We start from the raw sequence: 13253 nt of genomic DNA, 5'->3' as shown, positions 1-13253 counted from the left end.
CCCCAAAGCCTCTGTCTTGGCAGGAAGCTCCCTGGCCCCGGCTTACCCCACCTCAGCTCCGCTCACCTTAATCATGCTGTAGAGGGACTTTTCGTACTTGGTCCGGAAGATCTCCCGGATGTCAAGCATGTCCAGCTCACTGCGGGAGACCATGATGCGGATCAGGGTGTTGTCCCGCGTCCCCAGGCCCTGGAAGACAAATAGGGACTCTCTGTCTTGGCAGGAAGCTCCCTGGCCCCGGCTTACCCCACCTCAGCTCCGCTCACCTTAATCATGCTGTAGAGGGACTTTTCGTACTTGGTCCGGAAGATCTCCCGGATGTCAAGCATGTCCAGCTCACTGCGGGAGACCATGATGCGGATCAGGGTGTTGTCCCGCGTCCCCAGGCCCTGGAAGACAAATAGGGACTTGATGGAGACTGGCATGCTAATAGTCCCCAGCTTAGTTGAAGACACTAATTTTGTAATAAAATGTTAAAATTAAGAACAAAGGGGGGCCAGTAGGTGGTATGGTGGTTAAAGTGCTGGACTCCCACATGGTTGACTGCAGTTCAAGTCCCAGACCTGGTGGCTTGCTTTTTCCCTTTCCCTCTCTCTCCTGTCTCTCTCTGATCAAATTAAAAAATAATGATAATAATATAAAACAAACAAACAAACAAACAAACGGGGCAGACAGAGAAGGTGCGAAATCATCCCCCAGAAGGGATGGCCATGCCATAATCTCTTCTCCTCCACTCTTCTCTTGGGATTTTGGGCACACATACACACACATGCACCTGGTGTGAACTTAAACCACTGGGTCTGGGACTCAAACTGTAGTCACCCACATGAGAGTCTAGTGACGTAGCCATTATGCCATCTGCTGGTTCCATTTTTCTTTTAAATGTGAGCTGCCAGCCCAATTGGCTGGATGGATCAGGTGCAAACTGTCGCTGGACCCCATCAATCTTCTGGTCAGAGCAGGGATGCAGGTGGGGAGGATCTGCCTGGGCAGCACGCCAGGCTCTGAAGCGCCCGGGACAGAAAGACATCACCAGGGTCAGAGTCTATCCCCAAGGATCCTTTTCAACCAGCGAACACCAAGGACTTGCCAAGGAGTCCTGTGGGGTGGGCAGAGACCCCTCTCCTCCCCTTGTTCACATCAACCCCACTTTGTACCTTCATGGCCTTGAAGAGCCTTTCGGCAAAATACTCCGGGGTGCTCCGGATACATTTCACTGTGAGAGGAAGAGGCATGGTTATTCTGGGAGGGGATGGGATAGCCCGACTGCTTCTTTATTTCTGTTCCTTGGGGGCCACCTAGTTCAAATACAAGCAGAAGTGTGGCTCTGACAGTAGCTCAAACTCAGGGGATAAAGGAACCAGGAAATGAGACTGTTGGAATCTGAGCAGTTCATCTCTCTAGTCCTTTCGGGTTTCGCAGGAAACAGGGCTAGGTTGTGGGCAGAGTCTGGGGTAGAGGTAGAAAAAATATTTCTCTAGATTCAACTACCCACCAGAAAGGATCCCACTGGCAGAGCGGGCTACACCCGGCCGCATGCAACAGGGCTGGTGGGAGACAGCTCTGGGAGGGCGCATGAAGCCTGACTACAGCTCTCCCCTGCAGGTACAAACACACAACCTACCCCATTGCAATGTCAGACCTGTGATGGCCTCTGGGGTCAGGCAGCCCATTCTCCCTGTCCCCCACTGAACAGATGAGGAAACCGAGGCCCCTTGAGGGTATGTGGCTTTCAAGTCAACAGAAAATTTCAGAGAAGCCCTGGGTTAGGATCTTGACTCCACCACTGACTGGTCAGCTCCTGGCATCCCTGGCGTGCACGGTAACCCCCCAATTCAGTCCAGAAGACCCCTCAGCAAGTGACTCAAACTCTATGAGATTCATTTTTTCCTCTAGTAAATAAACAGAATGACCGGCATGTTCCTGGCCCTTTTTTAAAGATCAAACACGGTGCAGTGCCTGGCACGTGGTGGCCGTGCCTCAGAAGTCTGCGGTCATGACCATTTTTACATGGACCCCAAGTTCGGTGCTCTTTCCCCCCTACCACTCTGAGAAGGGAGGGGGAGGGAGTACCTGAGGCTTGACTCCCTTCTCTTCCCAGGTCTCAGTCAAGCTGCCCTGGCTAAACCTTCAGAATCCTTGGCCGTAGGTTTTCTGCTTCCCCATGCCACCATTTCATTCCCCTTTCCCATTCCTGACCTCTCAGTCCTGGGCCAGCAGCCCAGAGTCCCTCAGAGTCCCTGGAAATGCCACACCAGGACATACCCACAGCCAGCATTAGCTTCTCGAAGTCCCCAGACAGCTCCCCTCGGATGCTGGCTTCGATCGGCTTCCCTGTGGTCTTCAGATACTCGTCAAACACTGAGTCAAACAGAGAGACAGGAAGGTGTGAGAGCGCCCTGGTGACGCTAAAACAGAGACTGGAAAGGGGGAGGACACAGTGGCTGGGGCCTCACTGTCCGACATGAAGCTGCGGCTGGGGCTTGGGGAGGTGGCCAGGAGGTCGGGCCATCACCAGCCACCATGTGAACTTGCCGCATACATGAGGGATGAGGACAGGGGTACTATACATCCTTCTCTAACAGGCAGACAGGACAAGTACTCGAGGGAAGGGATGAGCATCCTTTCATGACCCTGGTGAGGGACTATACACGCCACCAGCTTATATAAGCGGGACTGGGGTTTAAAGTTGGAGAAGAAATAGCCATTGTGCTCCACTAGTAGGAAAAGAGAAATTCCTGGTGCAGAGGTCACTGAGTGTCTGCTCTGGAGCTTACCCAACCGAAGATGTTGCTTGCTGCGATTTCCCAAGATGTAAATGAATTGAGCTTCATCAGTTCCCCATTTCAGTTCCCCCGCCTCGTACAGGTCCTAAAGCAGAGGAGGTGGCACTTGACTGGAAGAGGAAGCCTCAGGAGTCACACTCCCTGGCCAAGCATCTCGGAACTGCTTGCCGCCCGATCCCTGAACAAGCCAGGAAGCTGTGGCCTGGACCTTTGCGTGGACCTTCCTTTCCTTCTTTCTGGGGAAACTATTACTCACTCTTCTAGGGCTAGATTAAATATCCAAATTTGTTTTTGTTTTCTGCCCCAAAGCACTTCCTGATGCCCCACGCTGAGTGCTCTTCACCTCCCTCCCTCTTCTAGGCTCTTCTAGCTTTCTGCTTCTTCCTGACTTTGATCCATACGTTAATGACTTCTCTCTATATCTGTCTCCCCATGACTGGCTGGGCTCCTCATGGACAGGGACTATGTTTTAGCAGTCTCTACATCTGCCCCTGTCATGTTACTAGCACACAGTGGGGGCTCGTTACAGCTTATTGACTGAGAAAGTATTTGCATGATTAATACAAGAGCACTTTAAAGAGTTACAGAAGATGGAATTAAAGTATGAGTTTATTTTGGTGCAAAATATTTTGAAATCCATGCATAGTTTTTTCATAATATGTATGAACTTTCTGAAGTCTCCTTGCCTGTCTATCTCTTCAAGTACCGTCTGATTTTGTCCGTTATTGAATCCTACTCTGTTTGACAGAGTGCTTAGCACATAGTAGGTGCTTTACTTCAAGAAATGTGAGATAATGAGATGAATACATGAATTATGAAACGCCAAAATATATCTCACCAACTTTACATATGTTACATATCTGAAAGATAACATAAATCTTTTCTTCAATAAAACACTGTGTCAATGATGGTAAATCAGTAATCTCTGGTTTTGATGCAAATGACTTCACCTCCAGCCCTTCCCATGGTGCTCAACTTTTCCCCTCTCTCAAGGCTCCCCTGCCATGCCCCAGGGACTCCCACAGGTGCTTGCTCACCTGGACATCTTGCTGGACCAAGTCCTCGCTCACCACGTCATCCTCCTCCCTGGTTCCCTGGGTACGATGAGGATATGTGTTTCAGACACCACAGAGCCAGGAGGAAGGCCTGGGTGCCAGGGGTGGAGATGGAAGAGAAGGGGAAACCCTGGCAGCCCAGAGTACCACGGGTGGGGACGTGGGGGGGGGCATTGGCTGACAACTGCCACAGATCAAGGAGCCAGCAGGTAGTGTGGTGGTTAATGCTCTGGACTCCCACATGGCTGACTGTGGTTCGAGGTCTGGACCTGGTGGCTTGCTTTCTCACTTTCCCTAACTCTCTCTCTGGTCAAAAAAAATCTCTGGAAAAAAAAAAAAAAAAAAAAAAAAGATGATAAATAAACTTAAATAAATAAATCTTTAGGAAAAAAAGCTGCCATAGATCAAGACTACAGTATCTGGGGAACCAGCAGGTGGTATAGTGTTAAAGGCGTTGGACACTCCCACATGGCCAACCATGGTTCGAGTCCTAGACCTGGTGGCTTGCCTTCTGACTTTCCTTCTCTAGTCAAATTAAAATAAATGAATGAATAAATAAAATTAAATAAATAATTCTAAAGACTACAGTATCTGTTTTGTGGGGGAATCACAGGGTCCCTCCTGCTGACCTCTCCCTTCATCTTCAGGACTGGGACCAAATAAGAGAGTCCCAAGGAGAAGCAAGGTCCTTCCACTGCCCACAGTATCCCCGAGACAATGACTCAAGGGTATAAAGGGTCTGCACATTTGTGTTCCATTAGAGGGTCCAGATCTTAACCAAAGTATTCACCAACGAGAGGATTTGGGACTTGAGTTCTGAGGTCTGAGCTCACAAGCTACAAGGGTACCAAATCCTATTGGTGTTTCTATTGGTCTGCCCATGCCCTGTGCCCCATCTGAGAGAGGAGGGTGACAAACAGGAAGACACTCAGAGGAATAGGGCAGGCTGTGCTGGACCTGAGGTGTGAAGTAGCTCAGCCGGCCCATGCTACTCTCTCTCTCCCCCGTGGATTAGGTACTTCAGGTTCTCAAATGCCCTGGGCTCTCTTTGGGACTGAGAGTAAGACAAAGCTGAAACTCTTACAGTCTGTGTCATGTTACAGTTCACTTGTAAGAGGTTGAGTATATAACATCTTTTTCCATTCCCCCCCCCCTTTTTTTTTTGCAGGGGGCACATGCATTGAGAGAGAGAGAGAGAGAGAGAAAGAAAACAAAAACCCTCCAGTGGGGCCTGGTCACACTGCAATCCTTTTTCCCTGCATTTCTCCAATCCTGACAGGATCCTGGACTTGTACACAGGTGCCTGGTGTGACTTTTAAACTGCAGTGACCGGGATTTGAACTGTGGTCAGCTACATGGGATCTGGTTCTCTCTGCATAGGGCCTAACTGCTGCACCATGGGGTCGGCCCAAAGAGTTAACACCTTTACCTGCACAATCTGAGGGCATGACTTTCCTTTCCAGAACAAGTGGCTTTGAAAATGGGACAAAGGTATAAATTTCCACTCTTGATGCTTCCCCTGAGAATTCCCTGGTCATTCAATGTGGGCTGTGACTTGCGATGGTATGGGAGGAGAATTGGGAGGAACTGGTGTCAAGGGGGGGTGGGGGGCAAGAGAGGAGTGTTGAGAGGGGACAAAGCAGTGGCTTATATATAAAGCTTCACAACAGTGTGGTCCATGGAATGGTGCTGGAGACACTGAGCCTGTTCCCATGCGCCTGTGGTCACAGAGATTCCCATAAGGCCAGGCAGATAGAGTTTGTGGTGAAATGGGCAGGGGAAACATGCTCTCCAGACCATGTAGTCATGCAGAATGAAGGTCTGCTGTTGCCAGAGTTTTAAACTAGAGCAAACTGTATAGAAATCTGGTTTGTAAGCAGAATCTCACTATTTTTACATATTAGCAACTAACTCAAACTTGCTCTATTTTTTTCCTACACAGTGGGAAAAAAGAAAGAAAATCAAACTTTGGGAGGTTGAATTCAGTGAAGGCCCTGTTTGTAGCCTCTAACTAATCTTTTCATACTCGTTTAAGTGCGTTGGGGGGAGGCAGCAAGGTTTTGAGGTGGAAGATGTGATGCAGGCAGCCCCTGAAATGCCCGTTCCTGGTCATGTCCTCAGCATGTGTCATGGATGAAGAAGAAATGGCAGGAGGGAGGCCCAGAGATGAGGGGAGGGTGCATGTGGAGAGAGGAAGTGGGGGTCACAGGAGCGGATACCCCTGGGTGGGACAGAGGAGTGTGCCAAGGTAAATGCGGGTCACCAGGCACACCTGCCTGTGAAAACCAGAGCAATCAGACCAGCTCTCTGGGCCATACCCAGGTTCTATATCCAGGTGAGCCAGATAAAAACTATCTCAACTTCTAGAGGATAAAACAGGTAATAATTATGGTGGAGAGAGAATAAGGAAGGTACAGCATAAGAAAGGGACTTTACATCTGAGAAGGCCCTCACAGGCCACCCAATCTGGAGAAGCAGGGAAAAAGGTGCCTTCAGGTCTTCACCAGGACAAAGAACTCTAGGGAGGATTTTAGGGCCCCAATGTGGACCAACCTGGAGCAGGACTATGAGCATCTTCTGGAAGTGGCCAGAGGTGTCACCGATGATGTCAGATTCCAGGTCTCGTTCATAGGCTGCAAGAAGGACACAAGTGCTAGTCCCATTCCCAGAGACCCTGAAGATCTAGGATTAAAGTTGGCACTATCCACAAAATGATCTGGTATTTGTTACAAGTCCCCAAACTCAATCTACACAACAGTTATAGTAAGACCCAGTGTGTATTTTCATAGTTCTTGGTACTGACCCTGACATGATGAAATGATATCTATTTCTATCCCCAGCTGTACTATCCTACCATGTACATCATTGTTTCTCACCTAGACAGTGGTCACAACTTTCTAGCAATTCTCTCTGCTTCTGCTTTTATGCCCTCTCTAATCTAGACTGATTGGTCTTAAAAACCCATATCCAATCACAGACTCAGAATAAAACCTCAGCTCTCCCTTGGCCTACAAACTCCTGTGTGAGCCTCCTTGTCCCCTGCCTTGCTAACTTCATACTTGCTACCAGCTCATTTCTGCTGCAGGGTCTTTGGACTGCTGTTTCTTCTGTTGGAAAGTTCATCTTTATACAATTGGCTCCTTGTTTCCTCCGAGGTCAGGTGCTCCTTGACCTGTTAGAAGTAAGTCCAGCCTAATGAAAGTCTTAATTCCTATATTTTATTAATTTCCTTTATTACATTTAACTACATTGTGTTACCACTGTGCTTATCTGTTTACCTTATCTGTCTCCTTCCTTACCTCATTAGTCTATAAACTCTAGGAGTCAGGGACTACATTGGTTTTATCCACCACTATATCCCAAGAACTTGGCATCTGGAACTCATCACTCATTGAATAGATGGATAGACAGACAGAGGTATCAGAAGGAAGGGGGAAAGAAGGTACAGGATGGAGTCTCAGTCCGCACCCTTGTGCCATCCTCATTTTGTACCTAAAAAAATCCCAAATGGCCCCTCCTGCCCATCTCACCATCTTTGTATGCTGCCACCAGCTGGTGGATCTGCTCATTGGTCCGGGAAGCCAAGATCTCAATGAGGCACTTCTCATCAGTGCCGATGCCCTGGGAGAACAGAAGGAGAAGCACATGAGACGAGGGCTGGGATGGAAGGCCATTAGCCACAGGTTGGGATCTTGGAGTGGCTAGAGTTATGAAACTTTTAGCATGTAGTGCACCCATGACACTCTTAGGCAATGATTGAGAGCTGGTGCCCTGAGATTCAAAAGACATGGACTCCAGTCCTGCCTCTGCCAGCAACTTGCTTTGTGACTTCTCATTAACAATTCTCAGGCCTCAGTTTTCTCAACTGCAAAATGGCGTAGACACTAGTTGTTCCACCAAATTCACAGGGAAATGCAGAAGGTAATGATCTGTCACATTACTAATCACATCAATTCAAGGAAGGAATTCATGCTTAATGTTGGATTGTCTGAAAAGTCATGATGCATTTTTGCATAGAAAAATATGTTATGGCTTTTTCGACAACCCAATAGCTTATCAGAGGCAAAGCTCACAGCACTTTATAAACTGTAAAGTGCTATGTACTCTCTTTTCTTCCTAGAAGTTACCCCTCTACCTCAACCAGACTGAACTACTCTGTGTCCTAAACATACTGCTCTAACTTCTCCTGCCATTGTCCCAGCCTGGAATAGCCTTTGCATTCCTATGTACCAAATCCTCTTACCTTCTAGGATGCTTTCTCAAGCCACTGTGGGCTGGTCTTACCCTGCTGACCTAGAATTTGGGCTAAAAGCCCCTTTCATTGATTTGCTTTGCACTGACATCTGGCCACATCTTGCATAGAAAAATATGTTATGGCTTTTTCGACAACCCAATAGCTTATCAGAGGCAAAGCTCACAGCACTTTATAAACTGTAAAGTGCTATGTACTCTCTTTTCTTCCTAGAAGTTACCCCTCTACCTCAACCAGACTGAACTACTCTGTGTCCTAAACATACTGCTCTAACTTCTCCTGCCATTGTCCCAGCCTGGAATAGCCTTTGCATTCCTATGTACCAAATCCTCTTACCTTCTAGGATGCTTTCTCAAGCCACTGTGGGCTGGTCTTACCCTGCTGACCTAGAATTTGGGCTAAAAGCCCCTTTCATTGATTTGCTTTGCACTGACATCTGGCCACATCTGCCTATCTGGAGGAAACTGGAATGCTCCTCTGGTATAGGGTTTAGGCAAGCTACCTCCTGAAGCAGGGCACATCTGCTTGGGGGTGGGGGTGTGGGGCTCACTCATGGCTTGTTGCTGAATCTGGAATCTTCTCATCAGCCAACTCTCACCCCCAACACACACACACAGGCCCACAAATTCTTACTGAGATAGCATCTTTAATTTCTTTGGCATCACAATAGGCAAGCGGCCTCATCAGGCCCACAATGAGCCGTTCGAACTTCCCTGTCAGTTCATACTTCAGGTCAGCAATGAGGTCCTGGGGGTGGGGAAAAGCAGGAGACAAAAGGGAAAAAGACGAGTAGTTACCATGATGGAAACTGCATTTCCTGAGCACTAACCCCAACAGGCACTGGGCTAAGGAATCTCACTGACTTGTCACTCTTGGGGAGATGCGCTAGTGTCAGCCCTAAGAAACAGACTTCCAGACATCAGGTAACTTGCCCAAAGCCACGAGCGAGCAATGGCTGTGCAGGTTCAAGTCTGCACCGTGCCCCTGCCCACCACTGTCTGTTTCCTTGTTCCTGAGTGTCTGCCCCACTAACTGGGAGTCCACAGACTGGACACCTCAGGTCTTATTCACCAGCCTAGCCCTGACAGCTCACACAGAGCCCAGCAGCAGCAGGTGCCCTAGATGGGCATGAGGCTGACAGATGATGGGCTGGAAGGAAGGAAAAGGACAAGGTGAAGTTATCGAGGGCAGAAGTGTCCGCACAGAGGCCTACCTGGAATACACTACTCAGGAACAGACATGCTGGTGAATGAAAGCACTCTTCGCCCCCACCCACCTGCCCTCCAAGTGCCATGGTTACCTTGCCATAGAGGGACTTGTAGCTCTGGCAGATCTCCTGCCTCTGCTTGTTGCTCCGGGAGGTGATTAGCTCAAGGATGGCCTCCTTGTCACTACCTGGAAAAGGGGAGGGCAGCTGTCACCCTACTTAGTCTGCCTCCAGGAAGCCCACTGGGACTGCTTCCTCTCTTGGACATAGGCCTAGCAACTTCTTGTAGTCCTTGGCATAAGTCATTTGCTCATGAGGTAGAGTGGTCTGGGTGGAGGGTCGATGGGGACCTGTTAGGTTGCCAATGAAAGGCGTCACAGCTCACATTACGACTGATCTCAGAGGGCTTCTGCTCTAAATCCTCACTGCATGAATAATAAAACTGAGGCTCAGAGAAGGGCGAGGTCTGGCCCAAGGTCTCCCAATGAGCCTGGCTTGGAAAACCCAGGTATAGCCCAAGGACAGGCAGGGAGAGGAGGGAGAAACTACCAACTACACTAATGAAGCTGCTTCTCCAGCTGGGCAGCAGACCTGTAGGTGATGCCTCGTTATTCTTTATACCTATCTGCTGGCCTGAAATATTTTATTATAAAATTATAAAAATAATAAGAAGAGAAAAAATAAAGAGATAAAAATAAAGAAAAATAAGAATAAGTGCATTTCACCGTCTCATATCCTCCCCACCTGCCCACCAGAAGGGCTCTGGGCCGTGCCCACCTTTGGGGACTCTCCCCCCACAACCTGCAGTGAGTCTGACTGTTGGCAAGACCCACTCTCAGTGGCCCGGCACCCACCGAAGCCCTTCATGGCAGTGTACAACGCCTCGGCATCCTGGCTGGGGTCAAAGTCGGGGAAGTCGTGAATGGAGCCCCGGTACTTGGCACCCTATGGAGAGAAAAGCAGAGGGTGAGTTACTGACCTTGACCTTGGCCTGCACTTCCAGCCCCAACCTCAGGTCAGACCCTAACCCTGGTCCAGGCTGAACTCCCTTCCCCTGTAAAATTGAGCGCTGGCTACAGAAACCCTGGGAAAGATGCTTCTCCTACACGACCTGCTGCGGCAGGAAGATGGCCTGGCCCCGTCCACAGTCCTGCCCCCCTTCAAAACACTTGGCTGAGGGGCTGGCAGGTGGCATGGTGGGTGGCATGCCAGACTCCCACATGGCTGACCACAGTTCAAGTCTCGGACCTGGCAGCTTGCTTTCTCTCTCTCTCTCTCTCTCTCTCTGGTCTAATTGAAGAATAATAATAACAAATAAAATTAAATAAATAATTCTTAAAAACCAAATAAACAAACAAACCTGGTTGAGTGTCTATGTGTGTGGGGGGCATGCAAATGATTCCTGCAAGAGGAGCAGTAGCCCTTTACAATTTTATGAGCCTCTTAGGCTGTCTCTACTACCAAGAGGAAGAAGCAAAGTCCAAAGAAAGAAAGCTACTTGCAGAAGGTGGCAGAGGACCTAAACCCTCCCCAGCTCTCCAGCTCCAGAAACCTTGCGGCTGCTAGGGGGGCCCAGAGCCACACTCAGGTTCGAAGTCAAGATAAGGTGCTGCCCCTCAAGGGCCCAGTAAACCAAGCTGTGAATTGTCACCTGAGGACAAGCTGGCCTGGTTTTCGGGGGGAAGGAGGGAGCCAGGGGATCTTAGACATCGAACCTAACCTGAATGCACAATGGGGCGGGTTCACAGAGAAGTCAGACGTGGGTCAGCCACACGAGAGCAGCCTAGCTGCGGGGGTGGAGGATGCCACAGCAGGTCTCTGAGCACACAGCATGGTCACAAGGCACTTCATCTGTGCCATGCCTGAGCCAAAGGCTGAGGATTCAGGGAGCAAAATGACCCAATCTGACTTTCATGAGCTCTTGAAAGTGCCAGCACACAGACCATAAAGCTTGTAATCAATACCCGGCCAATAACAAGGAAACGCAGGGAAACGGCGTAGGCGATTCCGTGCAGGGATGAGGGAGGAGCCGGGAGTCGGGGTGGGATGGCCCCAGTAGACTGTGCCTTAAAGGAGTGAGAAGTGGACAGGCAGAGTGGGCCCCGGCCAGCCATCTGGACGCTCTTTGGTTTACGTCTGCAGGGGCTGGCTCCTCTGAGGTATTCGTGAGTGGGTGCAGTGTTGCTATTTAAAGTTCTGACAGGGCGGGTGACCAGAAAGGGACGCAGCCCTCTTCTCGCCACCTGTGAATCTCCTGCAACCTGATCACATCCCTGGACAGAGAGGAAAAGAGTAATCCATGCCAAATACCCAGACCAGCGTGCCATGCGGGAAGCTCAGTGAGCACAGGGTGGTGGCTTCACCACCGGAGCTCCCCTGGGCTACTTCAGACCTCACTGCTGGAGCCGAGAAATTTCTGCTGATCTGTCCACCCCAGGCAGGCAGTGTGAACCAGACACCCAGAGGGCAGGTACCAGACCCATCTTGGCCACTGCACAAACAGTGACCAAGGGAGGAACTCAGGTGACTGTCATGTGACAGAAGAACAAGAAGACACTACAACTGGTGTCCCATGGCAGTTTCACTTCCAAACCCTTTTGACTTTCTCTCTGGAACCTTCAAGCCAGCAATATTAGAAAGGCAGAGTGAACGGTATTAGTTTCTAGATGGATGGAGACCAAGAGGACTGAGAGGTCTTCCAAGACCCTTTAGTTCAGCCTCGCTCTTGATTCTGGGCTCCACGGTGGACAGGGCCTGCCATGAATACGCTGGATAACTGCATAAGAGGAATAACTGAGTCCCCAGCACCTCGCCCAGGCTCCACATAGAGACTGGAAGGAGCTTGGTAACTGAGACTGGGTTGAACAGATGAATAAAGTCAGCCCTGTCAGCCTTGGCTCTGAGAGGGGATCTGTAAGAGGGGAAGGCAGTAGAGGAGCCCTTTCCTACCCCAGATTCCTAGCAGAGTGTTTTCCAGTGCTGGGACCTCCTGGGACAAGTGTTGGCATAAGAAGCTCTGAATGCACTGCTAGTGGCCAGGTCCTTAGGGTCTGGATAGGGCCTTTGTGGGCTAACTCGTTGCCTTGATCCATTGTTGCTTTTCTCCCGCATCTGTCTCAGTCCTGCACCACCTCCCACAGGACAGGGAAAGGGTTCAAAACACTTGGCTGAGGGGCTGGCAGGTGGCGTGGTGGTTGGCGTGCCAGACTCCCACATGGCTGACCACAGTTCAAGTCTCGGACCTGGCAGCTTGCTTTATCTCTCGCTCGCTCTCTCTTGTCTAATTGAAGAATAATAAAAACTAGGGAAGGGCGGCCTTTGCTGCCCTGAAAACAGGAGTGTCTGTGTACGAAAGTTACTTAGGGTCCCCTGGTTGGACAGCACTGCAGCCTATTTATAGCCTTGAAAATGGGGTCAGAGGCCCAGCCATGATGGTGCAAGTGATAAAGTGCTGTTGTGTGATGCTGGAGCCAATGGGAGGCCTGGGTTCAGATCTCAGGTTCAGATCCTGGGTTGACCTGAACACACCGGGTGCATCCGGGTTCCTGGTTGGCTAAGAGGCTGAGGAAGGATCACAGCATGATGAGATCCAGTCAATACCTCTCTCTACCTCTCTCTCTGTATCACGAGAGAAATAAAAGACTTAAAAAAAATATTGGCACCAGCAGTTGGTGTAACGGCTATGTCGCTGGACTCCAATGTAGTCGACTGTGGTTCAAGTCCCGGACCCAGTGGCTTAAACTCATGCCGAGCGTGTGTGTGTGCACGTGCCCAAGATCCCGAGAGGAGAATAGAAGAGAAGGGATTGCGACGTGGCCATCCCCCTGGGGGAGTGATTTCTCGCTTTCTGTCTCTCCATCTCTCTCTGTCTCTCTGTGTCTTTCTGGTGAGCGCATGCGCCCTATAGTGAAAACCTCTCAAAAAAAAAAAAAAAAAAAAACTCCTTTAGCACA

The 13253-nt window shown here is 49.7% G+C and overlaps 1 protein-coding gene across 2 annotated transcripts in view; it reads right to left on the bottom strand.

Annotated features, from left to right (window-relative positions):
• ANXA6 (annexin A6) overlaps positions 1-13253 on the bottom strand; it is a 56542-nt gene that overhangs the window by 28184 nt on the left and 15105 nt on the right. For both annotated transcript variants that reach the window (XM_006150833.3, XM_014588726.2), the window contains exons 3-12: positions 10155-10245; positions 9394-9488; positions 8727-8840; positions 7372-7462; positions 6395-6474; positions 3824-3880; positions 2778-2871; positions 2266-2361; positions 1158-1216; positions 267-389 (exon numbers count right to left, since the gene is read on the bottom strand). In XM_006150833.3, coding sequence (XP_006150895.1) covers positions 267-389; positions 1158-1216; positions 2266-2361; positions 2778-2871; positions 3824-3880; positions 6395-6474; positions 7372-7462; positions 8727-8840; positions 9394-9488; positions 10155-10245 — 900 coding nt within the window. The remainder of the gene's footprint in view (positions 1-266; positions 390-1157; positions 1217-2265; positions 2362-2777; positions 2872-3823; positions 3881-6394; positions 6475-7371; positions 7463-8726; positions 8841-9393; positions 9489-10154; positions 10246-13253) is intronic.

The sequence above is a fragment of the Tupaia chinensis genome, unplaced genomic scaffold (assembly GCF_000334495.1).
Source record: "Tupaia chinensis unplaced genomic scaffold, TupChi_1.0 Scaffold000301_1, whole genome shotgun sequence".
NCBI lineage: Eukaryota > Metazoa > Chordata > Mammalia > Scandentia > Tupaiidae > Tupaia > Tupaia belangeri.
Note: the sequence above shows the minus strand (reverse complement) of the source record. Positions and strands in the feature narration are given on the sequence as shown.